Source organism: Anticarsia gemmatalis, chromosome 21 (genome assembly GCF_050436995.1).
Source record: "Anticarsia gemmatalis isolate Benzon Research Colony breed Stoneville strain chromosome 21, ilAntGemm2 primary, whole genome shotgun sequence".
NCBI lineage: Eukaryota > Metazoa > Arthropoda > Insecta > Lepidoptera > Erebidae > Anticarsia > Anticarsia gemmatalis.
Genome location: NC_134765.1, coordinates 10,991,510 through 11,015,480, shown reverse-complemented (window position 1 = coordinate 11,015,480; position 23,971 = coordinate 10,991,510). Strand labels below are relative to the sequence as shown.

At 40.0% G+C, this 23,971-nt stretch overlaps 3 protein-coding genes across 21 annotated transcripts in view; 1 reads left to right on the top strand and 2 right to left on the bottom strand.

Annotated features, from left to right (window-relative positions):
* Dys (Dystrophin) overlaps positions 1–23,971 on the top strand; it is a 595,099-nt gene that overhangs the window by 340,143 nt on the left and 230,985 nt on the right. The gene's annotated exons all lie outside the window — the stretch shown is intronic.
* On the bottom strand, positions 3,626–11,266 carry LOC142982069 (uncharacterized). The gene is made up of 16 exons (XM_076128388.1): positions 11,022–11,266; positions 10,737–10,805; positions 9,932–10,660; positions 9,464–9,493; positions 9,330–9,386; positions 8,013–8,363; positions 6,976–7,119; positions 6,498–6,524; positions 6,383–6,415; positions 5,207–5,347; positions 4,719–4,889; positions 4,349–4,429; positions 3,945–4,082; positions 3,845–3,874; positions 3,730–3,753; positions 3,626–3,648 (listed from the first exon to the last, which is right to left on the bottom strand). The coding sequence occupies exons 1-16, from the start codon at positions 11,212–11,214 to the stop codon at positions 3,641–3,643; spliced, it is 2,226 nt and encodes a 741-aa protein (XP_075984503.1). The 5' UTR covers positions 11,215–11,266; the 3' UTR covers positions 3,626–3,640.
* On the bottom strand, positions 11,642–23,428 carry LOC142982067 (uncharacterized). 12 transcript variants are annotated; one of them, XM_076128374.1, is made up of 21 exons: positions 23,271–23,422; positions 22,983–23,156; positions 22,655–22,738; positions 22,131–22,298; positions 21,245–21,283; positions 20,976–20,996; positions 20,816–20,836; positions 20,395–20,433; positions 20,279–20,317; positions 20,062–20,100; positions 19,879–19,923; positions 19,533–19,559; positions 19,419–19,448; positions 19,314–19,331; positions 17,657–17,794; positions 16,820–17,012; positions 16,202–16,308; positions 15,930–15,968; positions 15,685–15,819; positions 12,021–15,488; positions 11,642–11,787 (listed from the first exon to the last, which is right to left on the bottom strand). In XM_076128374.1, the coding sequence occupies exons 1-20, from the start codon at positions 23,341–23,343 to the stop codon at positions 12,028–12,030; spliced, it is 4,890 nt and encodes a 1,629-aa protein (XP_075984489.1). In that variant the 5' UTR covers positions 23,344–23,422; the 3' UTR covers positions 11,642–11,787; positions 12,021–12,027. The 12 variants fall into 12 exon arrangements, with proteins under 12 accessions (XP_075984489.1, XP_075984500.1, XP_075984491.1 ...); XM_076128385.1 differs by lacking the exon at positions 22,983–23,156 and having other exon boundaries at positions 23,271–23,428; XM_076128376.1 differs by lacking the exon at positions 20,062–20,100.

Below are 23,971 nucleotides of genomic sequence, written 5' to 3'. Positions count from 1 at the left end.
AAGAGCTTTTGTGTGCAAGTGAGTCTTATCTTAAATGTCTTGTGTCTGGAACATAAGTTTTAAGAAAATAGTGAAAAGAAAAAGTATTGCAGTCATTTTTTGATAGTGAAATTTCAATTTTATAAATATAGTGTCTATGATAAGAACTAATGTATTATTATAATAAAATGTAGTTTTATCTTTTGTATATTAGAGTGATACAGAGCGTTACTTATTTAAAGTTACACAGGTTGAATTGTACCTATAAATCGTGTCGCTACTTCAAGGTCGAAACTAAACTTAATCTACAATTCCTAGGCCCTAAAACGTATCACAAACAAGTAAAACTTACACACATTATGTATACGCCACTTTACTCGGCGTCTGAATCTTCAGGGTAACCTGCAAAATTAATGCAAACCTTAACTTTTGGGTCCGGAAACTTGTAAACCAACTGACCCAAATTAAAAACTAGCTGCTCCAAAGAAAGTACAAGGGAAATTCAATAAGTAGTGACGGTTCAAAGTTTGATTAAATATAATTTGCATGGCGACCGCCACGCCATCTGGCCGTCTAATATATTTTTAATTTATGTCCAAAAAGTTGTGGGATACGAACGGGATTATAGGGCTCCGCTTGTTAAAAATTATACGGAAGTTTGGAGTTTCTTGTAAACAATTGCGGGATCCTCCGCCCTGATATAAGATTGTGTCTCGTCTTTGTAAACAGTAATTTTTGTTAAATTGCAAAATATAATTAAGGGTTTTGGAAACTCTATTCAATTTAATAAAGATTTTTACCTGATTTCGTTTGTAACTTTAGTCTCGTAGCAGCTTGTGCATCTGAAAGGTTGATACATAGTAATTTATTGTCATTTTATCGACATGAGAACAAATCAAATAGTAAAAAGAATAAAGGAAACTTACTTGCACCATTAAACTGTTGAGGACGATATACAGGATTTACGTCATAACCGGGCTTTGGATATGTCGTTGAAAAATAGTTAGAGGAGGGAATAAGCTGACTCTGGGTATAACCTGGGTTGAAGTAGTTATAACCTGGCTGTCCTTTCAAAATGCTGACGGCATCAGCTTTCCCATTCATCTCATAGTTGCCAGCGTACGCCGGAACTGGTTGATATCTTTCCGAACCTTGGTTTAATCTTTCATTGTAAGATGCGAACTGAAGACTCGGATATCCTTTATAATAACCAGGTGGGTAAGGATATACAGGCTTCGAGATAGCTGGTTGAAGATACGGATTATACCCTTGAGATTGGGCTATCGCTTCAGCAAGACCTGCAGTCTGTTCTGCTCTCGTTCTAGCTAGAGCATTGGCTGATGGATAACCAGGTACATAATAACCATTACCAATAGAATTCTGAGAAAGCGCGTTAGCGTATGCTTGATTTTGAGCTAATCCTAAATATGAATTGTATAATGGTAATGGTCGATCAGTAATCGTGACAACTCCTTTGTAAAGTCCAGGGTTATATTGACTGTATATTGGTCCCGGTGTAGTATTGATATTTGTCAGACCATATCCATACTGGTTGTATTGATTCACAAATTTTGCAGGCTTTTGAGCGTTATTCATGAGTTCTTTAAACTGAGCTGATGCTTCTGTATAACCTAGGTTTTGAGTGGTGTCTGAATATTGACCGTTCAAATTAGCTTCCGTTGATTGAGAATAGTATGGGTTGTATGAACCAGGGAGGTTATTGATGCCTGAAGATATAGTAGAACTTGGTCGAGGAGTTTGATAAGAACCTTGGCCGTAAGCGTTAGCTTCGGAATACTGGTTCTGAGCACTGTATGAACCCGGGTAACTGCCTCCACCGTTTGGAAGTACATTAGACTCTACAGTCGCTTCAGCAGCTGTCTGACCTCCATTGCTTAGTGCATTACTAAAAGCAGCTGATTGATAAGATCCAGGATAACCAGCATTGCTCTGAGAACTTTGTGCTGCAGCATCAGCGGTAACACTTTGCTGTAATCCCAAATTATTAGGATTATTTTGGCTTTCCACACTTGCTTCTGCTAAAGACTGGCTACCGCCAGCGCCATTTGTGTTGGCGTTAGCGTTAGCTGATAGATAAGACCTTGGATAGCCAGCATTGATTGGACCACCTTGGGCATTATTATTGCCATTATTTTGATATAATTGTCCCTGGGCATTGCTCTCTGCGGTCGCGTCTGCCGATGCCTCTCCTCCATTATTCGTGGCACTACTGTAAGCATTCGCGGATTGATAAGAACCAGGGTAGCCAGAATTGGTCTGAGCATTTGCTATAGCATTTGCATTTCCTGCCTGGTTTCCTTGATAGTCTGATCCCTGGGAATAGGATTCAGCAGTGGCTTCAGCTTGCCCAGTTTGTCCATTGCTGGTGGCACTGCTTTCGGCTGATTGGTAGGATCCTGACTGTTGATCTGGATTATTGCCTAAGTTCTGTGCTATCGCACTACTGAATGCTGATTGATAAGCTCCGGGCTCTTGTTGATCTGGCTTGTTGCCAGAACTTTGAGCTGTTGCACTGCTTACGGCTTGATTAGACCCTGGTTGTTGGGCGGGATTACCACCCGAACTCTGGGCTACAGCACTTACTTCTGCGTATCCTTGATTCTGTACATCTCCTGAATTGGGAACGTATTGTTGAGGCACAGGATACACAGCATTCGGTACTTGATTCACTTCGCTCGATGCACTGCTCTCTGCACACAAATAAAACCGCGTCAGATCCAACCATCATAAAAGCAAAACAAATATAAGCCAGTTATGAATGAGCAAGCAATATTTGACGTTGATTCCGAGCTGTCAGTTACGACCTCACTCTAATAAATAAATAACAAGCCTATAAACCTGTCACACAAAATTGAAACAGTTACCGGTGGGCTTATTTAAAAATTTTATATCGGTCTGCGAAAAATCATCAACAATAAAAAGTGTTTTTACGTTCGCCAATAAAAGTGATAACTGGAGTGGCACCTGAATGGGCGCACAATTACCAACGCTATCACGTTCTGGGATGAGTGGTTGCCGTGAATGGACGTCCAAGTGTCAATACTTGAGAGCCAATCTATGGCGCGTCAATATGCCCGATTGTGCTCATCGCCGACCCTTATTGCGTTTCCAAAACGATTCACCGTATTGGTTTTCCTTGATGCTATTTAATTAGGGTCGTGAAAAACGATTTATCTAACTGTTCCCTTTGTTTGTTTCTATATCAATAAGTTACGATCACAAATAGAATTCCTAAAATTACTTCCTCGAATTTCGAATATCATATCTATGTCCGAATTCAATGTTATGTAATCTAAAAACTCGTATTTCAATCCTAACGTCCGATACTATTGCAAAAATGTAAAATACGAGCGTTTCATACATCTAAACTTGGAACCGTTTCACGCGACTCCATCTTTTTTTACGCCACCTGTATCTACAATTTTGACGGCGTGTCGCTGCCGGCCGTAAATTTTTACTTTATTTGTTTGGTTTTAATGTTCGAGTTGATACGGGTTTTTATATTGCCCGGTGCTGCCCCCTGTCGGCCACCCCTCTTCTCACATCGGGGTGTAAACGAGTGTCGGCTAACTACGGACGTTAAATCGTCGGTTATCACGCACTCGCAAAGTTTGCAACTGTCCTGAACTCAATGGCTCTTCTAGTTATCTGAAATGAGATAATTTTTGGTTAGCTGGAATAATTTTATGAATAATTTAACATTTTATGCATGAGTAAAGTTGTGCTTACCGGAATTCGTGTTACCTGCTATTGCTGTAATGAAAATATGAATGCATTAGGAATAAGAATGTTTTTAAACAAACATTTTATAAACTATACTATACTATATCTCTAGAATTCATACCTTGAACAGCTTGTTGTGGTGACTCTATACCTGAATTTATGAAATTAATATTAGTACCAGTTATTATAATAGGTTTTCACAATATTAAAGTGCTACTTACAGCAAGACAGCTTGGTGAAGCAACTGACTTCGACATTCACGACCCCATATCCTGATGACTCGGTACATTGACAGATTTGACACTCATCCCAGGGATGCTGGAATGTCTGATTAGGAGGATACGGTCGGCAGGATTCATCTGAAAGATTATATCATTGTAAGATGATGGTCTCCTGACACAGTAGAAATATCCACTTGAGAGTAGCTTGTGGTACCTTGACGCGGTAGTCGTCTCTCCGCAGACATTCGGTTAGAACATGGACTGGTACAATTATATATTTTTCTTCATTAAAGAAAAGATAAGTGGTAAAGTAACCGCGGCCTTTGTTGAATAGTCTCGTATCAAAATATTAGTTTATGTTGAAAATGCATAAGTAAGAATTTAAAATAGTTGTAAGCACTTACGTGGTGAAGGGCCTGGTAATGGTCCTTTTGGCGTTTCAGGCGTTGTTGAAGGTGCGGCTGTTGTTAAAGGAGGCCACGGCACTAAAAGACAAATTCAGAAATATACGGATATTTTTAATATAGAATTTGACCCATACCAACAAAAAAACACGAAAAAACGTGTTGTACGTTAGACATTTATATATGACGTAGACACAAATTATGAATGTTTAAAATAAATAAAAATGTGATGGCTTAGTATTGCCTAAATGGAGTGAATTAGCATTTGTTTTTGTTTAAACTCGTCACCACGACTCGCCACCTCTTTTAGAAAATCAATAAAAGAGTAACGTTTCGGAAAATTATTCTTCTATATTCTAGCATTACTTACTTGGTTGCTCTGGAGCCTCAGGTGCCATTGGTACAGGATAGCTCACAGGTCCAGGGGTGGGTTCTGCTGGTGGTTCAGGTGAAGGACCAGGGTACGGTTCCACTGGGATCGGTATGAACGGAGCTGGCGGCTTATCACGCTCTTTCTCTAACGGAGACTCCGTTTTAGGGGCTAAAAATTAAACAAAATTGGAGTTACGTTTGAAAATGCGAATTTAATCTTTGTGGTATCGTAGATTTTATTGAAACACTAGATAACATCTACTGAAAGTTAAGCTTCAATGTGAGAAATGGGATTCGATACGTAAACGTAATGTTTGATACAAAGTAAAATTTTTCATTTTCAACTAATAATTTTCATGATTTTGTTGTCGATAAAAGTAAACACAAATCTGCAAATCAAGCAAGCCTGTAATTGCTTTGGCTTGTACTACAAAACTACAGAAAAGAATAGTTCATAAGTGACAAAGGTCATGTTAAAACTTTTACCACAAGCTGGGTCCTGGTAGCAAGTGATCTGCTGCTCTGGGATCCCAGCCTCAGACAGCTGTATGGAACATTGGCACTGCTTGCAGCTGTCTCTTGGATGAGGGAACAACACGTGAGGAGGGAACTTCTCACAAAGAGGCACTGGAAAAAATACATCGTATCCATATTCAGAGGCTAGGAAAAAAATTACGGTTTTAGTTATCTTGCTGTTGTCATCGCTATTTTTTAAAACAAAGTTTACACACACAGTGTCATTTTCATTGTTACATAGCACTGCTGTTGATGGTTATTAGTTCAGAAACGTCGAAATAATTTTTATATCTTAATTTCATGTCTCAGCTTAGTAACTATTCATTTCGTTATAAGTCAAGTCCGCAAACTACTACTTATGGTTCGAAAAATACATCAAGAAGCCAATAAACGGGCCATCTGGCTATCAGAAAATATTATTAATTTTATGAAACATAAAACTCGGACATCCTGAAAGAATTGATACTCAACTAATGAAAGTTCTTCTTGAACATGTCTCACATATTTCATCAGCTGCGTTTCATTCCCAACATGAAAGTCATAAAAACTGTTTAATTTCTCCCGTTGTCTTAAAACTCGATAGGTGCCTGGGTCGAATATGGCCTGCTGAAAAATATGGCCACATACCATTATTTATTAGAAACACAACATTTTTTGTCACCCATAGCTAGTTGCACTCACCGGTCTGTAAACGATCTGTGGGTTAAACAACCGTTGGCGCCGTGATTCTATAGATGGGTGACCGCATAATAGTATTTGAGCTGGTTGTAACCGTGCTTCGGAGGGCGCGTAAAAAAGTCGATCCCGGTAGTTATCTACTAAGATAACAGTCGGTAAGCCACGTCATAGGCCTTTCGGGCGGCTTGAACAACTTTGACACTAGGTTGACCACTAACCATGCGATAAGAAGAAAAAGCATTAAATTTGGTAACGTGACCATAAATTGTCGCTAGTATCGCAACACCGAACGGCGTACCCGTCAACCCTTCCAGCGGCTTGCTAGTCGCCTAGTGTCGGTTAAAGTGAACCATGCAAGAGGTGTGGAATAAGGTATGTGGCCATATTTTTCGGCTGGCCATATTCGACCCAGGTACCTATATGAAATATTGCCAATGTGTCGAAGGCTACACGGAATTTTTAACTTACGTGGCACGGGCACTGGTATGTCCGGGATCGGCGCTGGAAAATGAAAAATATGACATTGATAGTGTAAAGACTCTTGATTATATTGTTAAAGAAAATTAAATTTTAATTAACTTACGTAAAGTAGTCACGTCTGAAGGTAACACTGAAATAAAATACTTTATTTAGTAGAAGCTGATACAATAGATTCAGAGTTTAATTTCTTTGTAATTTTAATTCTACAGCACTACGATTCTCTACATACAAAATGTATGATTTTATTGTACCCAGAATGACTGACACACTCATGCACTTGATATTTTATAAGTGGAGTAATGTAATTAACCGACTGCAAATAGTATTATGGTTTCTATCAGCTAAAATACTATCAAAAATGCATATAAACAACTAACTAACGTTTCGGCGTAGGTTGCTCTCGCCGTGGTCGCAGGCTGACTCAACCTGCGCCGAAACGTTAGCCATTTTAAGGTAAAATGCGTGTTCGCGTTAATTCCCGTATTCTATTATACATTAAACATGCAACGCGAGAGTTTAAAAGGTATGATTGCATATAAACAAGCAAAAACTGCGAAACAAAGACTTTTTTCCCAACTCACCACAATGTGGGCTGTCCTGGCAATCAATATGGACTTCAAATTTACCCAACGCGTTGATTTTCTCCGTACATATGCACAGTTGGCAAGGATGCAGTGGGTTCGTGAAAGTCTGCCCAATTGGCAGGGGACTGCACGTCGCTGGAACTAAAATATGGAGCGATCGTCAGCAAAATTTTTAGATAAGTTGACTTTAAGAATGCTTGCAAAATTATTTCATAAAAATGAGCAGTTTTATACGTCTTTTTATGGAGTTTAGTTTGCATGTGCTAAATAAATTGAGGGAATTTAATTTAAGTAGATTTTCATAACAGTTCTAAAAATTTTAAACTGGAACATAATATTATTATAATATTATAAGTGAAGTGGTTTAAACGAAATAGTATTTTTATGTAATTCAATTAATAAACAGAGATTCAATATATTTTATGTAAATATACATGCCCTGTATTTTCGTTTCCCGCAAAAGCCAAACTTTCTAGTCGGGTTCCTTAACACTTATTTCTCCCAAAAATATTTCAGTAAGTAACACGAAGTAATAAATCAAAGGTGGCCAATATGAGTAAATTGAACGAAATTGTGGTTTCAGTAGAAAACTCGTATTTCTTCGTACAAGTTATTAATCAAAACGACGTACTAAAGACAGCAGTTTTGGACGGATCGTTAATCTTTCGTGAAATATTATTTCTAGATCCTCATTGGGATCCTACAAGCCTACCTTGACGAAATTTAAAAATCGTGCCAACAATTTATCTGGATCAGTTGAAGGTCTAAAATATATTTTCTGCTCGACCTTTATATAATTTAGAAAAAAATATGTTAGGTTTATTTTGTATAAGACTAACTCAATATTTATTCAAAGTCTTGCAAACGAATATTTAGAAAGTTTTACAAAAATCTTTCATCCTTAAATACATTTAAAAAAGCAAAATATTTTCTATCTAATTTCATTTTTATGTGTTTTTTATATCTCATCATTAGAACCTTGACTAATATGGCAACATTTTTAGTGAAAAAACTTGAACTGAAAAAAGACCTACCTTCTCTCACTGGTGGAGTGGTAGTTGCTTCAATATTTCCTTCATAAGGAGGTTCTACAATAAGCGATGGAGCTGAAGCGGGAGGCCTGAAAGGATCTGGATTAGGTTTAGGCAGCTTTACAAAAGGCTCTATAATTGGAAGGGGAATGTATGGTTCAGGGGTTGGGGGTCGTGAAGGCATAAAAATAGCAGGTTCTGGAGGCGCAGGTTTCTGGCAACCAGAGCAGCTGGCACAGACTGGTTGCAGAAGACCGTATTCGTTGAGGCAGATGCAGACGAGGCAGTCGAAGCGACGGGACCAGAAGTGGTGGAACTCGTTCTCCCTTTTACATTGTACTATGTTGTCTCCTCCTGAAATTACAGGAATTATTGATCACATTACACTAAGATAGTTTCCTCAATACACTAAGAGCAGATTGTAAATAAAAACACACACTTCTATGACAATTTAGACAAAAGAAAAAACGAATATCAACCAATGTCGGGGTACATTACTAAAGAAAACATATGACAGCCGTATTTATTCTTAAATAAGCCTTAGCTACATGTATTTAGAGCACACAATGAAACTAAGGCCTGTACTTACAGTCAGACTAAAAGACAATGCAAAATGGAAAAGGTTACTTTTACAAAACTTATCTAGGTTGTTTCAGGGTATATAATTCGTTCATTAAATCCCTAGGGAATATCAGAGCGTCAAATAGTTTCTGAATTACATGGGTTTGGTAACTTATGACAAGTTGCTTTGCTCCTCGTCAAACGGAATCCTCGACGGACGCTCGCATGAGAGATGTCAATTAATCATACCTTAAACGTGTACTGAATCAAATCATTTCTGTTAATGTTATTAGTTTTGTATGTTTGTTATTTATCTACAGTCCTTTGTAATTATGAATATCATAAATACCTTAGATGCGGTCGTTTATTGGATGGGTGACCATTTCTAAATTTCATATATGAATAACTAACCCCCCTCCCCCTAGTTTGGGAGGAGACCTTGCCCAGCAGTGGGAAAGTAATGGGATAAGATAAAAAATCGCTTAGCAGCTAGCGCGGACATTATATAGATGGATGATCACATATTATTATATTATTTGAACTGAGTGTCTCCGAATTTCGAGTGACTTGAACAACTTTCACAATAGGTTGGTTACTACCAACCATACGATAAATGAATGAACGAATAAAAATCTCTATTACTATAAACAGTAGAACAGAAAATTCTATTTTGCTCAGTGATTTATGTATTATTTAATAAATAATAAGCGTTCAGCTGCCCTGAAACAATATATTTTTATTTACGAAAAGAATACTTACCCAATATTTTATGTGGGAATACGTATTCGTGCGGCCTTATTACTCTTGACTTCGCATCTGAAACCATTCATAATGATTAAACAGTTTTATCCTCCAGTTGTGTCGTTATTAATTATTATAAATGAAAATATTACCCTCGATTACGATCGCCGAACTTTGCGCGCCTGAAATACGAAATATTTCCGTGAACAAATAAAAACTTTCATTGTTGAAAATAATTAATTGAGTTATGTATTCAGAGTTGGCTGTTCCCGAAGTATTGGTGGGCAATGGGTATTAATGAGATATAAATCAAAATTATGATCATTAATTAAGAGATTTGGGAATTGTTCTTAGAAAGCTGTTTATGCTTTTAATAATCGGTAATCAATTTATGACAAATTTATTTATATAGACCACTTAAGAGAGTATTTAACGATTTTACTTACTTAAGAGAGAGTGATACAAACGAGCTTGAATAAGAAATTTGATGTCATTTGTTTTAAGTTTTGAACACTGGATTATTTTAAATGTGACGAATAGTCTATTTCATCATATATTCAGTATGGTAAACAGTCTCAACAATTATATAAACTAATAAAAATATCAACCAATCTACTTACTTGCGGACCCACCGTTTGGCGACATAGCTAATGCATTTGCTGAAGCTTTACCTCCACCAGGATATCCATAAGAATATGGATTCAATCCTTGATTATGAGCCTCCAAAACGCCCATAGACGGCTGTACTTGGGCCGCGGAGTACGCATGCGCCGAACTTATCACTTCATCTTCTTCATATGGAGCACCACTTCGTAACTCCTGGGAATCTCCCTGGTCTGCTGCAGAATTAACAATGAAAGGATAGGAATTATCACGATCGCTGTAACGTCTCTCATCTCCATTAGCTTGACCGTCATCACTGGCCCGCCTTTCTTCCACATTCTGAGATTCATGGGAATATGATGATACGGGAGAAAAAGAATTTTGTTGTAATGACTGAACAGAATCTGCCTGTCCATGCCCATATTCTGACGAAAATAATGGACTGAAGTTTTCTCTTGACAGATTTGGAGAATTTGGTGTATCTGTTCTTTTAGTGTTTGATGGTATGTTTATGCTTTCAAAACCTGGTGGGAGTATAGGAGAAGTAAATAAAGGACTTTGTTCTTGGGAATTGCTGCTTTCTTGTTTGATCACTTGTTGACTGTCTGATGATTCTTGTTCTGAGTTACTGTATATTTGAAATTTTGGAGACAATGGTTTGGCAGAATTGGACTGTGTTGATTTTACTTCGTCACTCGAAGAACTCTGTGCAGGACTGTCAGACACTTTCAGTAATGAAAGTAAATCTAGAACAAAATTCCCGTTATTAATGTTTTGTATTAAAAAATGTGTATTTTGTATTTAGTTATGTATTTGTACTACCTTCCTCATTCAGCTTTGAATTTGGCGGCTCTGAACTTATTGATTGGTCTTCTGAGTTTGATTCTATTCCTGGTGAAGTAAAGTTTTTCATTAATGAAAAATAAATTACCACAATTACCTTAAGACAGACCTTGAGTCTTTATTGCTCTTATTCTTTATGTTTTCCTTTTAATACTACTTTTACAATATACATTTGTCTATCCTCGAAAAAGTTATTTTTACAAAAAATCTTATCTGAACAACTGCCCCAAAATAATAATGTCAAAAGTGTCATAACATTCTTACCATTATTCGCACCAATCTTTTCGTTCAAACTGTTTACACTACCGCTAGAGTCCTGGGCACTGACTTCAGAACTTCCATTTTCTTTGAGATCTTCCTTTTGACCCTCCAATGGCTTCGTATCACCTAATTCTTGAGTTTCAGCCGATAACAGGAAGGCTAAGAGGTATAGGCCTCTGATCACCCCTCCCTGCATTTTGGCTCAATTTCGCACTTGATTCAACATGAGCATAAACTCAAGGAATATGTACTTATTGTACAATCAGTTGTATTTATAACAGTACTTATTAATTCGTTCTGACATCCGTTTGACTTAAGATTTATAATGTAATTAGTGAATGTGTTTTCGATTTGTTTTGCTATAATTTATTGGCAGGTGTGACTGATGTTGTTTGCTATTAATCTCCTTTATTGTGAATGTAATCATTATTTAGTAAATCTTTGAAGTGTTACAGATTTCTGTGATAGAGTATATTTGGATTTTTGTGTTTTTATTTGCTCAAATAATTAAAAATTGAGTTGAGGTGATTGTTTTTTGATTAGTCAGTTCATGAAAGTTCATTCTTTACTTGTGTATTATTAAGAATGTAAGGGAAAATAACATTAGAAATAAAAAATACAGATTATATCCCACTAATGCTTTAATAGATACTATATAAGTGTGTAGTTTACTCGTCATTTTACATGCTTCTGATTAAAACTAAGTTGAATCGTGTCCAGGTTCTTGCGATATTTGTCGAGAGATCATTAGGATAGGCTTCGGGATGTTCTGTAAACAAACAAAGTATATAAATATGCGAGTATAAGAAACCATTTTTATAGACAAAGAACTTGCTGCAAACCGTAGAAGTATTTTTAAATTACTGACCATCCATAATCATAATTATATTAATCAATGAATCATAAAAGTTTGTGTCGCAATTGGTAACAGACAGACTAATGGAAGCATCCAGGTAATTACAACTGTTGAATAAACACAATTACATAATATGAGATACTTACAAGATTCTTAAGCTTTAGTTCTCAAGAGAACGTTGCGTTTCCTCCTGGATTCTTGAGAGTCATCAGCGCGTTGGTCTACATCATCAGCGCTCTTGCCTTCTGCGTCGTCTGCTGCACTACGGATAAGGAATGGACTGAATCCGTAGGTGTTGGCTGCGGCTTGGGCGGCTGCGTCAGCGGCTGCTTGGCTTCCTCCTAATCCACCTGCAGATAGAGCATTGGCCAAGGCGCTGGCTGCAGCGTTAGCTTGTCCACCTCCGTAACCTCCCAATCCTCCGGCGTTGGCGAGAGCGTTAGCCGCGGCATTGGCTTGGCTACCTCCATAACCTCCTAATCCAGCGGCGTTGGCTAAGGCGTTGGCTGCTGCATTGGCTTGACCACCTCCGTAACCTCCCAATCCAGCGGCGTTGGCGAGTGCGTTAGCTGCGGCATTAGCTTGGCTACCTCCGTAACCTCCCAATCCAGCGGCGTTAGCTAAGGCGTTGGCTGCTGCGTTGGCTTGTGCACCTCCGTAGCCTCCAAGTCCGCCAGCATTGGCCAAAGCGTTGGCTGCAGCATCAGCACTAGAATAACCACCTCCTAAACCTCCTAATCCAGCAGCGTTGGCTAAAGCGTTGGCTGCGGCATTAGCTTGTCCAGCTCCGTAGCCTCCGAGACCTCCGGCGTTGGCCAATGCGTCAGCTGCTGCGTTGGCTTGGCTACCACCATAGCCTCCTAATCCAGCGGCATTGGCTAGAGCGTTCGCAGCTGCGTTGGCTTGACCAGCTCCGTATCCTCCTAATCCACCAGCGTTAGCTAAGGCGTTAGCAGCTGCATCAGCAGCAGAGTATCCGCCTCCTAATCCAGCTGCGTTAGCGAGAGCGTTAGCTGCGGCGTTGGCTTGTCCAGATCCGTAACCACCTAAACCGGCGGCGTTGGCAAGAGCTTCAGCTGCCGCATTGGCTTGTGCACCTCCATAGCCTCCAAGTCCGCCAGCATTGGCCAAAGCGTTGGCTGCAGCATCAGCACTAGAATAACCACCTCCCAAACCACCTAATCCAGCAGCGTTGGCTAAAGCGTTGGCAGCGGCATTAGCTTGTCCAGCTCCGTAGCCTCCGAGACCACCGGCGTTGGCTAAGGCGTTTGCTGCGGCGTCAGCGCTAGAGTAACCTCCTCCTAATCCAGCGGCGTTGGCCAAGGCGTTCGCGGCGGCATCAGCGCTTGCTTGTCCATATCCACCATAACCAGCAAGGCCTTGGGCAGCTGCATTGGCTGCTGCGTTGGCTGCGGCATTAGCTGCGGCATTCGCAGCGGCATTGGCTGCTGCATTCGCGGCAGCGTTACCTGCTCCATATCCACCAAGTCCACCATAACCGGCAGCGTTAGCTGCGGCGTTGGCTTGAGCGGCTGCTTGAGCTGCGGCATTGGCTGCTGCGTTTGCGGCGGCTTGAGCTGCGGCTTGAGCGGCGGCATGACCTGCTCCATATCCTCCTAGTCCTCCATAACCGGCAGCGTTAGCTTGAGCGGCTGCTTGGGCAGCTGCGTTGGCTGCTGCATTGGCTGCGGCTTGCGCTGCGGCATTAGCTTCAGCGTTTGCTGCTCCATATCCACCAAGTCCTCCATAACCGGCTGCGTTAGCTTGAGCGGCTGCTTGAGCTGCGGCATTGGCTGCTGCGTTTGCGGCGGCTTGAGCTGCGGCTTGAGCGGCGGCATGACCTGATCCATATCCACCAAGTCCTCCATAACCGGCTGCGTTGGCTTGAGCGGCAGCTTGGGCAGCAGCGTTGGCTGCTGCATTGGCTGCGGCTTGTGCTGCGGCATTAGCTTCAGCGTTTGCTGCTCCATATCCACCAAGTCCTCCATAACCGGCAGCGTTAGCTGCGGCGTTGGCTTGAGCGGCTGCTTGAGCTGCAGCATTGGCTGCTGCGTTTGCGGCGGCTTGAGCTGCGGCTTGAGCGGCGGCATGACCTGATCCATATGCACCTAGTCCTCCATAACCGGCAGCGTTAGCTTGAGCGGCAGCTTGGGCAGCTGCGTTGGCTGCTGCATTGGCTGCGGCTTGCGCTGCGGCATTAGCTTCAGCGTTTGCTGCTCCATATCCACCGAATCCTCCGTAGCCGGCTGCGTTGGCTAATGCTTTAGCTGCTGCGTTGGCTGCTACATTCGCTGCTGCGTTTGCGGCGGCTTCAGCACTTGCGTGGCCATATCCATTAGCAGAGGCTGCAGCATTGGCGGTAGCGCTAGCTGCTGCACTGGCTGCGGCATTGGCTGCAGAATTGGCTGCGGCAATGGTTGCGGCGTCTGAGTAACCGGAAGCGGCGGCATTGGCAGCTGCGCTGGCGGCGGCATTGGCGATGGCGGTAGCTACGGCGTTGGCTGCGGCATTGGCAGTTGCGCTTGAATAACCGGAGGCACTGGCATGAGCGGTTGCGCTGGCGGCAGCGTTGGCTGCGGCGTGAGCTGCGGCATTGGCTGCGGCACTAGCTGCAGAATGAGCCGCCGCACTGGCGCCTGCGTTGGAGAAACCGGCAGAGGTGGCTTGAACGACTGCTTTGGCAGCGGCGCTAGCTGCAGCGTGGGCTGCGGCACTAGCTGCGGCACTGGCTTCAGCGTTGGCAATAGCATATCCTCCACCACTTGAACTAGCGCTGGCATGGGCAGCTGCGCTGGCAGCGGCACTAGCTGCTGCATTAGCTGCGGCGTTGGCTGCGGCATTGGCGGCTGCGTTAGCTGCGGCTTTCGTGGCTGCGCCAGAAAATCCAGCAGCGGAAGCTTGGGCAGATGCTTGAGCGGCGGCACTAGCTGCGGCATTCGCTGCGGCGCTGGCAGCAGCATTGGCTGCAGCATGGGCTTCAGCTTTAGCACTAGCGTGTCCTCCACCATATCCTCCGGCAGAAGCGTCTGCGTGAGCAGCTGCGTGGGCAGCGGCATTGGCTGCTGCGTTGGCTGCAGCTTGTGCTGCGGCATTAGCTGCGGCGTCAGAGTAACCAGAAGCGGCAGCTAGGGCAGCTGCGTTGGCTGCGGCGGTAGCGGCAGCGTTGGCTGCGGCATCGGCAGCGGCATTGGCACTAGCGTATCCTCCACCATATGCTCCGGCGGCAGCGTGGGCGGCTGCACTGGCTACAGCTTTGGCAGCTGCATTAGCAGCAGCATTGGCTGCAGCGTTGGCTGCGGCATTAGAGAATCCAGAGGCAGAAGCTTGAGCAGCTGCGTTTGCTGCGGCGGTTGCAGCAGCGTTGGCGGCAGCGTTGGCATTGGCATTAGCATAACCTCCGCCAAAGCCTCCTAATCCTGCAGCATTAGCCGCTGCGTTGGCTGCTGCGTTGGCTGCTGCGTTGGCCGCACCTCCAGCCCAAGGTCCTAGTGGGTATGCAGTTAGAGCGTTAGCGTTGGCGTTCGCGTCGGCCGCGGCGCTTCCAGCTCCGTGTCCAAAGACGTTGGTGTTAGCATTGGCATTTGCATTTGCATTTGCACTGCCCCAGCCCCCACCTGGCAACAATGAAAAATTATCATTACTCGAACTTTGTATTTTAAATGAAATACACAAGTGGTAGATTCAGTAACTGTTACATTGACTGAAAGGAAAAAACGATTTGGTTTTTATTTTGTTAATGACAGAGAGATGCCACATTCGTACCAGTCGAAGAAGAAAAATATTATTCCCTAAAGACTGCACCGTTAATACCTGCGCTCGAACAAGCTGGGTTGGGTTTGGATTCATAGTAGACGTAGTTGTATTTGACCTTGCACACGAGCACACGGCAAGGGTCGTGTGGTGACGTGAACGGTTTCAAAGGTTCGTGCCTTCTGCAGATGTGGTCTGAAATGAAACGAATACGTTAGACACAATACTGTGTGTAACGTATTGAATTATGAATTCGGTTCTTTAACAGAATGGCGCAACGCCTGAAGTAAAGTCACAGTACTCACGCACGTAAATGATGACGGCCACTGGGTAGAATTTGTCTTCTGGAAAAATAATCATTTAATTTACAACATTCACCTACATCCTAAAGACCCTATAGATTCATATTTAAAATCGAAACCAAATCGTTCATTCACTTTTGTTAATTTTAGTGAATTTACCACCTGTTTTGTCCGAGCCAGTTTTAGCGGAATAAAAACTTAAGTAATTTGAGATTCTTATTGGCTTAAGTCTTTTTTCGCTTAAAGTTTGGCTCCAACCAGAGTTGTATGCTTACCGCCGATAAGTACAGGTACAGGGACTAATCTGTCTTTGCCGGGCACTGGGATGTAGTGATTGACAGGCACGCGGACTGGTGGAGACGGTACTGGTACGGGAATGGGTCTGAAATATCCACATACGGTCAAAATATCCAGCATATATTGGTCATTGTCAAGATATCAGCCATGTACAGGCAGCAATTTTAAGTCAGATCAGGGTCTTAGGCCTTGAATGCTAAAATTTTGCAGTAAAAACAATTTGATAGTAGGAAAACATTGATATTTTTTCTCGTATGATTCTGTGTCGTTGATGAGCCGACAGACATTGAAATTGTGGGCACAAAATTTCAATTCCAGACTATTTGCTGTCGATTGTGGTCCATATTTTTTTTTCGTCCCATATTGAGATTTTTACATCACGTTTTATTGATTTTCCATCGGGTTATGGCTTAGGTAACTGGGTTGTGGAGGTCAGATAGACAGTCACTCCATGTAAAATACTGGTATCCAGCTGCATCCGGTGAGACTGGAAGCCGACTCCAACATAGTTGGAAGAAAGGCTAGGCAGATGATGTTGTATCGATATTCCATGCACACTCAACTTCTACACATATACATTAATTCTACAATGTTACCTGTGGACGGGGTATGGAACTGGTACATTCTTCGTGACTGTCACTGGAACAGGTACTGAAGGTCCTCGGATGTAGATCTTCTCAGGAGGTGAGGGTACGGGTACTGGGATACGCACCACGACCGGTTTGCCGGGCACTGGTACAGGTACTGGGTATGGACGGGGAGGTCCAGGAATCACTACTGGAGGAGGGCCTGTGGAAAAAACGCATGGTTATTAAAAAGTAAACGTTTTTGAAGTAAAATGTAGACAATTGCTGTCTACAAATAGTGTCTGAAAGCTGGTGTGCTGTAGACTTGTACTGTCTTAGTGTTGATCCTCCAATGTGTTTATAGCTTTTGCCCGCGACTTCATCCGCGTGGTTTGTCACATAAGACAGAATTTTCATATAAACTTTCATCCCCTATTTTATCCCCTTTGGGGCAGAGTTGAGCAAAATCCTTGCCTACGTCATAATCAACCTGCATGCTAAATTTTAGTCCGATTCGTACAGTGGTTTGGGCTATGTCAATCAGTCACCCCTGAGTTACATATAAATATATTTAGATAACCGAGTCTGTTCCGCCATGATCAGGTACTCATAGTCTTGTCTTTAGTACAACTGTTTATAACTACTATAGCTATAACAATGAATGACACGTTTAGTAAGGTGTAGTAACTGTGTAAACTAATGAGTTCTACGTTTCAATTCCATACAAAAAGGTAATTTCAGCATTTCTCGTATCTTACGGTGACAGGCCTCCCATAGATTAGAGGCTAGGTTCAATTATCAGCATTTTTATAAAGGATAACCCTTACAACTTAAAATACTATAAGTATTGATGTTGAGCATACTCACAGAATGGCAGAATGGGGTGTGGTTTCGGCTGTGGGATCGGTTGCGGGATCGGTTGTGGGATCGGTTGTGGGACTGGTCGTGCGATCACCGGCAAAGGAACTCGCGGTGGTGGGAGCGGCAATGGGACTGGCACTGGTGCTGAAAAATGCAAAAAAGAATTACTGTGGTCGAAGTGTTAAATATTTGGTAAATGTATTGAAATATTGGCCTCCCAAATGCCTTCAAAATTATAGTTGTATCAGTACAAATTTTTATATTATCATTTGTTTTAACGGTGAAGAAAAACATGGTTAGAAAATTCTTGGAGCATTTCTTGAAGTGTTCAAAGATTTCAATCTTCAATTGACTCCTGGTGATACTAAAGTTTTCTCTGTTGTTGTCGAGAAAGAATTCTAGTAAATTATTTTTTATTTAAAGAATAAGGTGAGAATTCTTTTTAAAACGGCAACATGTGGATGTAGCAAAATGTCAGTTGAGACTTGAGCTTTAAAAGTTTTTTTCCCAGTAACTAAAAGACTTAAAATCTAATATAAGATATAATGATACTCGTATATAACTGAATGACATTTGTAATAAAATAACCTTTCAAACAACATTTTCTTTGGGCAACTACATTATTAATATCACATTGTTATCATAATTTATACTACGCCCCTAAACTAATATTATTTTCTTGGAATTCATGACAAATAGACTGATATCTTTACGTGCTCATGTTCCATCATTGACTGAACAATAAGTTTTTTTTTTGCTATTGTTTTATTATAGTCACGTAGATTATTATTTTTTTAATGGTCAACCTAGTGTCGAAGTAGTTCAAGTCCTTCATGAGTTTTTTTAACACGGCTTAACGACTGTTGTCTTAATGAACAACAATTGGGACTGACTATTTATTTGTCCTCTGAAACTCTTAAATGCTTTAACAGCCACCCATTTACGAGATGACAGCGCAAGGGTTTGTTTTACCCGTAAGATGGTGGCTATAAGCATTTTAAAACTTTGACCTATTTATAAAACACGAAATACACCAACCTAATCAAAGAAAATATCTGATTCTATTACAAAAAATAATACATCTGTCAGTGAAACAAAAAACCAATATCCAAACTACCAAAAATAATTCATTCGAGTACAAAAACATGGGATCAACGAGGAAAATAACAAGATTTATAAAATATCTTCAAGTAACGTTGTAGGAACATTTGCAGATGAAGGGCGGGTGGGATGTAAATAGGGAAATATTACCTCGTATCCGGATAACCGGATGAAATGTAATCATTTGGACGGGTAGAAAAAAGGATTGGTGAATTCACAACAATGTTATATAATTGTGAAAAGAAAATGCTAAGAAGTTGGGCTTATTGAGGAAACAGCATAAATAGAAACTGTGGGAAATCCAAATTAGAAGATGTTATACACAGATTATATTCTCAAAATGAATGAGACTTTTGGTGCAAAGACTTAGGTTCATTGATTGAAAAGGGAAACAAAAGGCTAAATCTGATACTCTAGAAACAGACTGTAGAACTATAATAGCGACTAGATAATTTTGTTCTGAGAACCAAGAATCAAAATTATTTTTACCAAAATTTGAGAACCATTACCAGAGGCATATTTATATCCATGTTCTTTTGTATTCTTTTATCCATATTTTTACCTGGTACTGGCGAAACCGCTGTAACAATTGAGAAAAAATAATTTTAAATTTGAAACCAAAAAAATATCCAAATATTTTCTTTTATTTTTCAAAATTGTAATGTACCTGTGAGTTGAGGGGTACTGATAACTGGTTCTGTAAAATATAAAATAAAATTTATTTTGGCAGTTGTATTTGAATTAAATGATGCCTTAATAAATTATTTATTGGATTGAGTACCTGGTAATGGTACGGCGATGAAATTTTCTGAAAAAGAAAGGAGAATCTTAGATCTTAATAAGATTGAATATAAGATATAATTCTCACCCAAGGACATAGAACAAAATAATTTGTAATGAAATTCTGATAAAGTATCAAAAGACAACAAATACTGATATATGAAAAGAAAATGCAACGGAAATTGACAATTTGAAGAAATTAACCATATTTAAGAATGCAATAATAGCAATTTAGTGATTCCAAGTTTATATAGAAGTAAACATTTTCAATTTTAATCTGATTACTTAAGTTCATTGAAGTTTAAACAACACTAGTCATAATAAAGCTATAATAGAATTTATGAGACCTGAATGCAAATTCCAATTGTGAGTAGCCGGTGGTGCTCCCCCATCTAATAAAAATAGTATGAAAAAACAGATTAGAAAAGTAAGGCAACCATACAGTAATATCATAAAGACATTCATAAAATTTAAGAATATCACAAGATTTTAGAAGTATAAAAAGTACTGTATATTGCAATTTCGATAACCTGAATGATGAACCGGTGTTGGGTTTAAAGTCAGAGGTCCTGTGAAGAAATCATGCAAACGAAAAAATGCATAAATATTAAGAAATGTTTCAAAATTTCGTATAGACCTGGGCCTGATATTAACCCGGCTGAGAATATTTTAATAAATAAAGTCCGAAAATAAACAGCTGATAAATAAAGCTCAGAAGCTCGAGAATAAAACAAGTGATTGTGTAACCTGTATGTGAACCCAGTATTCCGATTGAAGCTTCTGCGCCTATAGACAACAAGACTCTATGAGAATATCATCGATGTATACAAAATATATCAATTACTAACGAGTTAAATATTAACCTGCTTGGCCAGCAGCGCCGTGCGGGATTAATATACCGCCTGTAAAACATTAAATTCAAATGAACTTTGTTACTCTTAACCCCTCCCTTTCGAGAGGAGACCCTTGCCCAGCAGTTGGACAGTAACGGGTTAAACAAAAGAAATAAAACTGCGTACTGTGTATTTCACTTGACAGCTAGTATGCGTCAAATTGAAAGCCACTATGCAGCACATTGCTGCTATGATGAAACATTTTAACCACCATCATCTTAGGAAAGAAGCAATGTACAGAATAGTGGCTATCAAGACGTTTTCAATCGAAATACACAATAGCTGAAATAATTCGAATAAAGAAATATAATATGAAAACAATTCCATTACCAGCACTCCTAATGAAACGAAAAATTATTTTAACTCCAATTAAATGTTTTAATTTTGTTACCTGGGTACAGATCTATATGAGCTGTAATTAAATTATCATAAAATTTTATATTTCAGATTTTTATAGCCTTAATTAACCAATATATAGCAATGTCATTTAAATTAAAAGTATTTTTAGTAAAGCTGTTATATTGAATCTCAAAATTATTTTTATTCGATACCTGGTAGAGGGAAAGATATTCCTGTGAAATATAAATAATTAAGTCATTCGATATTTTTCTACATCCAATGTTTTAGAAATCTCAACTCTTTCCGTATATTACACGTATCGATAAATAGAATTGTTTTAAAAATACTCATTTGAGAAATGTTCTGAATTAATCTCTTATAGACTAAGGCCTTCACAATAGGCCTAGAGCCTTCACATAGAGCCTTTCCCAAAATAATTCATTAGACCAAGTTATGAACTCTTTCGTTTATAAATCTTTACCTGGTGGCGGCAACGGCATCGGCACTGGCGCTGGTGCGACTGAAACGAGAATTCTATTATATCAATCATAATTCCATGAAAAACTTATCTATGTAAAACTAACCACATAGGGGTAGAAATAAAAAAAGGTAAAAAAATATATATTAAGTCATATCGTAAAAAACAGTGTTGAAACTCTTTTACTTGGAAAACATTGTCTGCAACCCTATCGTTTTTCAAAAGAGGTAAAAAATACCTCAGATTTCATTTCAATATTTCAATTAGTTGGATGTAATTAGGGTCATCTAATTAATCAATCCGATTTAAATAGTTAAACATCAAATTAATTACTGCATTCAATATGTGTGCTCTAATCAAATTATGGCTTAGGAACTCCGTAAATTCATAAAGCCTATTTGTTTGTTTGCCGATTCTGTTCAAATTAAACTAAAGTCTATTTATTAGGCGAATAATTTCTAACTGATAATTGGCCAATGTTTTTTGAGTATAAAACACTGAGTTGTAATGATGCTTTAACTATCGGTGAAGGAAACATCGTGATGAAACCTTGCATACCTAGAAACATCCAACTCACGTTTAGCTAGCGTGGTGATCTTGTACGAAGATCTTTTGGCAAGTTGAGCATGCAATTGTATACAATTTGTTGAGTCTCGAAAAAGACATCTACCAATGTTTGACTCTAGGAAAACATTAAAACTACACGAGACAAATATTTGTGAATAGTAGATCGCATATATTCTCTCTCTCTCTCATCAAAAGTCCTGTTATCACCACAAAAGTGTGGTCCTCAAAGAGCCACAAAATGTTGGCCAGGAAAACATTTCATGCAGAGTCCATTGACTTAAACCTGTCATAGGAAATTGAGCTAAGATAGTTCTATTCTTACATGGTGCAGGTGGGCATTGGTTGCAAGGCGCGCACTTGGGGTACAGCCCAGAGAAGCCGGTGAAGCAGCCGCAGATGTAGCAGGAGCTTCCACGCTTCTCGTAGAACATGTCACCTTCTGAGTGGCATTTGTTGACGATGGCTCCGGTTGTCGCTGGCGGTGCTGGTCCTGAAAGAATGTGAAGGATTAAATTAATGGTCTATTTGGATTGGCAATTGCGTTGAAAATATCCTTGAAGTGAAAAAAATGTTGATATGCGGTCTCAAGTTGCAATCTTAACGAGTTGAGAAACTGGCTTGTGGTTTGTCCAGAATTGGTTTTTGTGCAGTCCGTTGATGAGCGCCGATTTGATGCTGGGAGAAGATCCAAGCCTTGTAATAGGTTTGAAATAAATGTAGCTTGTCATGCCAGTGGTCAGGATTCAAACCTGTACCATACAAGTTCCTCGAAGTTGTTTCTGTCATTTCCTATAAAAAAACGGAAAACAATAGAAAGTCAATAAATAAATTTGAAATGATATTTACCTGATGGTGCAGGTAAAGCCGTAGGGATGAACATGCGAGACTCCTCCGAACGAGCATCCTCGTCGGGGGCATCCCGTGATTCGGCTGTAATAAATAGGTCAGTAACAATATGGTATCAAAGATACACATTATAAGAGCAGTACTATGGTGCAGTAGGACTCTCTGGTACGAATGTGGCATTAGTAGGAAATTAAAGAATATTAGCCCTCAGGGTTGGAGTTGTGGTAACTTGAATACATCTGGAACGATAGACTCAAGGCAAGGTGTTGTGTCATACTTGACGTGCGTGGTGCGAAGGAGCCAAAGTGCGCAGTAGAAACACAATTACCTTCACCGTCATCAGCAGAACGTTCGGAGATGAGTGACTCAGCGCTCGACTCGAACAGTTCTGCCGCTCTCGATTCATCAATGTCAGATGCGCGCTCAGCGGATCGCTGGTCAGACAGTATATCGTCACTGGGAGCGCCACGGTACTCCGAGCTGGCGGCCGCTAGCTGCTCAACTGTCACCCCGCAATGTTTAAAAGACGTTAACACACAGATCATCACACCATGATTCAAATATTCACAACTCAAACACTGAGGGCCATTCAGATTAGTCTTTACATATATCTTACCACTTTCGGGACGGGCCCTGATCCCGACCGCCAGGAGGCAGAGAAGCAAAAGACTTCCCTTGATCTTCATCATTGTTTTTGGACCCTGAACTATGGACCCAACAGTGAGCTGCGCGCAACTCACCGAAGATGCCTGTTGTTTCAACAAACCCACTATTTAAAGGATTTCGGCGTCTACGCATTGAAGAGCGTGAAAAATTGATTTCGTTTATTAAATTCAAATGCAATAATAATATATTTATTTAATCTCATTTTTAATATATTTAAACGAGGTGTGAACGTAATATGGAAATCAATTAAGGTAATTGTTTTTTTATATAATCACTTTCGAGGATACGGGTTGTAGTGACGCTTGAATAGATTAAGTTGTAAGTTGCTAAGTGCGTTACTATGTGCTAATATACTTGGATAAGTTATGTTCCTCTAGTAGGAACTTGTGATGTTTTCTGAAGTTGTACAGTATATAGCGTTATTATAGTATTTACGATCTTAAATTTTCTTACATAGTTGTTTTACTATTGAAATAACTTGTTACTTACACTTGATAGAGAGTGTAACATTTAAATCAAACTCATGAAAAACCTCAAACATAATTAAATTTAATATTATTAATCTCGCACCAACACGGAATGTAATTAAAACCAAACTCAATTCAACAATCAAAAGTATTTAATAACATAAAATAACATTTAAAATGTCTG

Bases quoted from the DNA above. Each gene is read 5' to 3' on its own strand.
- LOC142982069 (XM_076128388.1), bottom strand. From the start codon at position 11,214: ATGCAGGGAGGGGTGATCAGAGGCCTATACCTCTTAGCCTTCCTGTTA. The intron at 10,806-11,021 runs GTAAGAATGTTA...TTACTTCACCAG, and splicing joins AAAGATTGGTGCGAATAATG to GAATAGAATCAAACTCAGAA. The intron at 4,890-5,206 runs GTAAAAGTTTTA...TTTAATTTTTAG, and splicing joins CTACCAGGACCCAGCTTGTG to CCCCTAAAACGGAGTCTCCG.
- LOC142982067 (XM_076128374.1), bottom strand. From the start codon at position 23,343: ATGATGAAGATCAAGGGAAGTCTTTTGCTTCTCTGCCTCCTGGCGGTC. The intron at 20,997-21,244 runs GTAAAGATTTAT...TATATTTCACAG, and splicing joins GATGCCGTTGCCGCCACCAG to GAATATCTTTCCCTCTACCA. The intron at 20,318-20,394 runs GTTAATATTTAA...TGTTGTCTATAG, and splicing joins CGGCGCTGCTGGCCAAGCAG to GCGCAGAAGCTTCAATCGGA.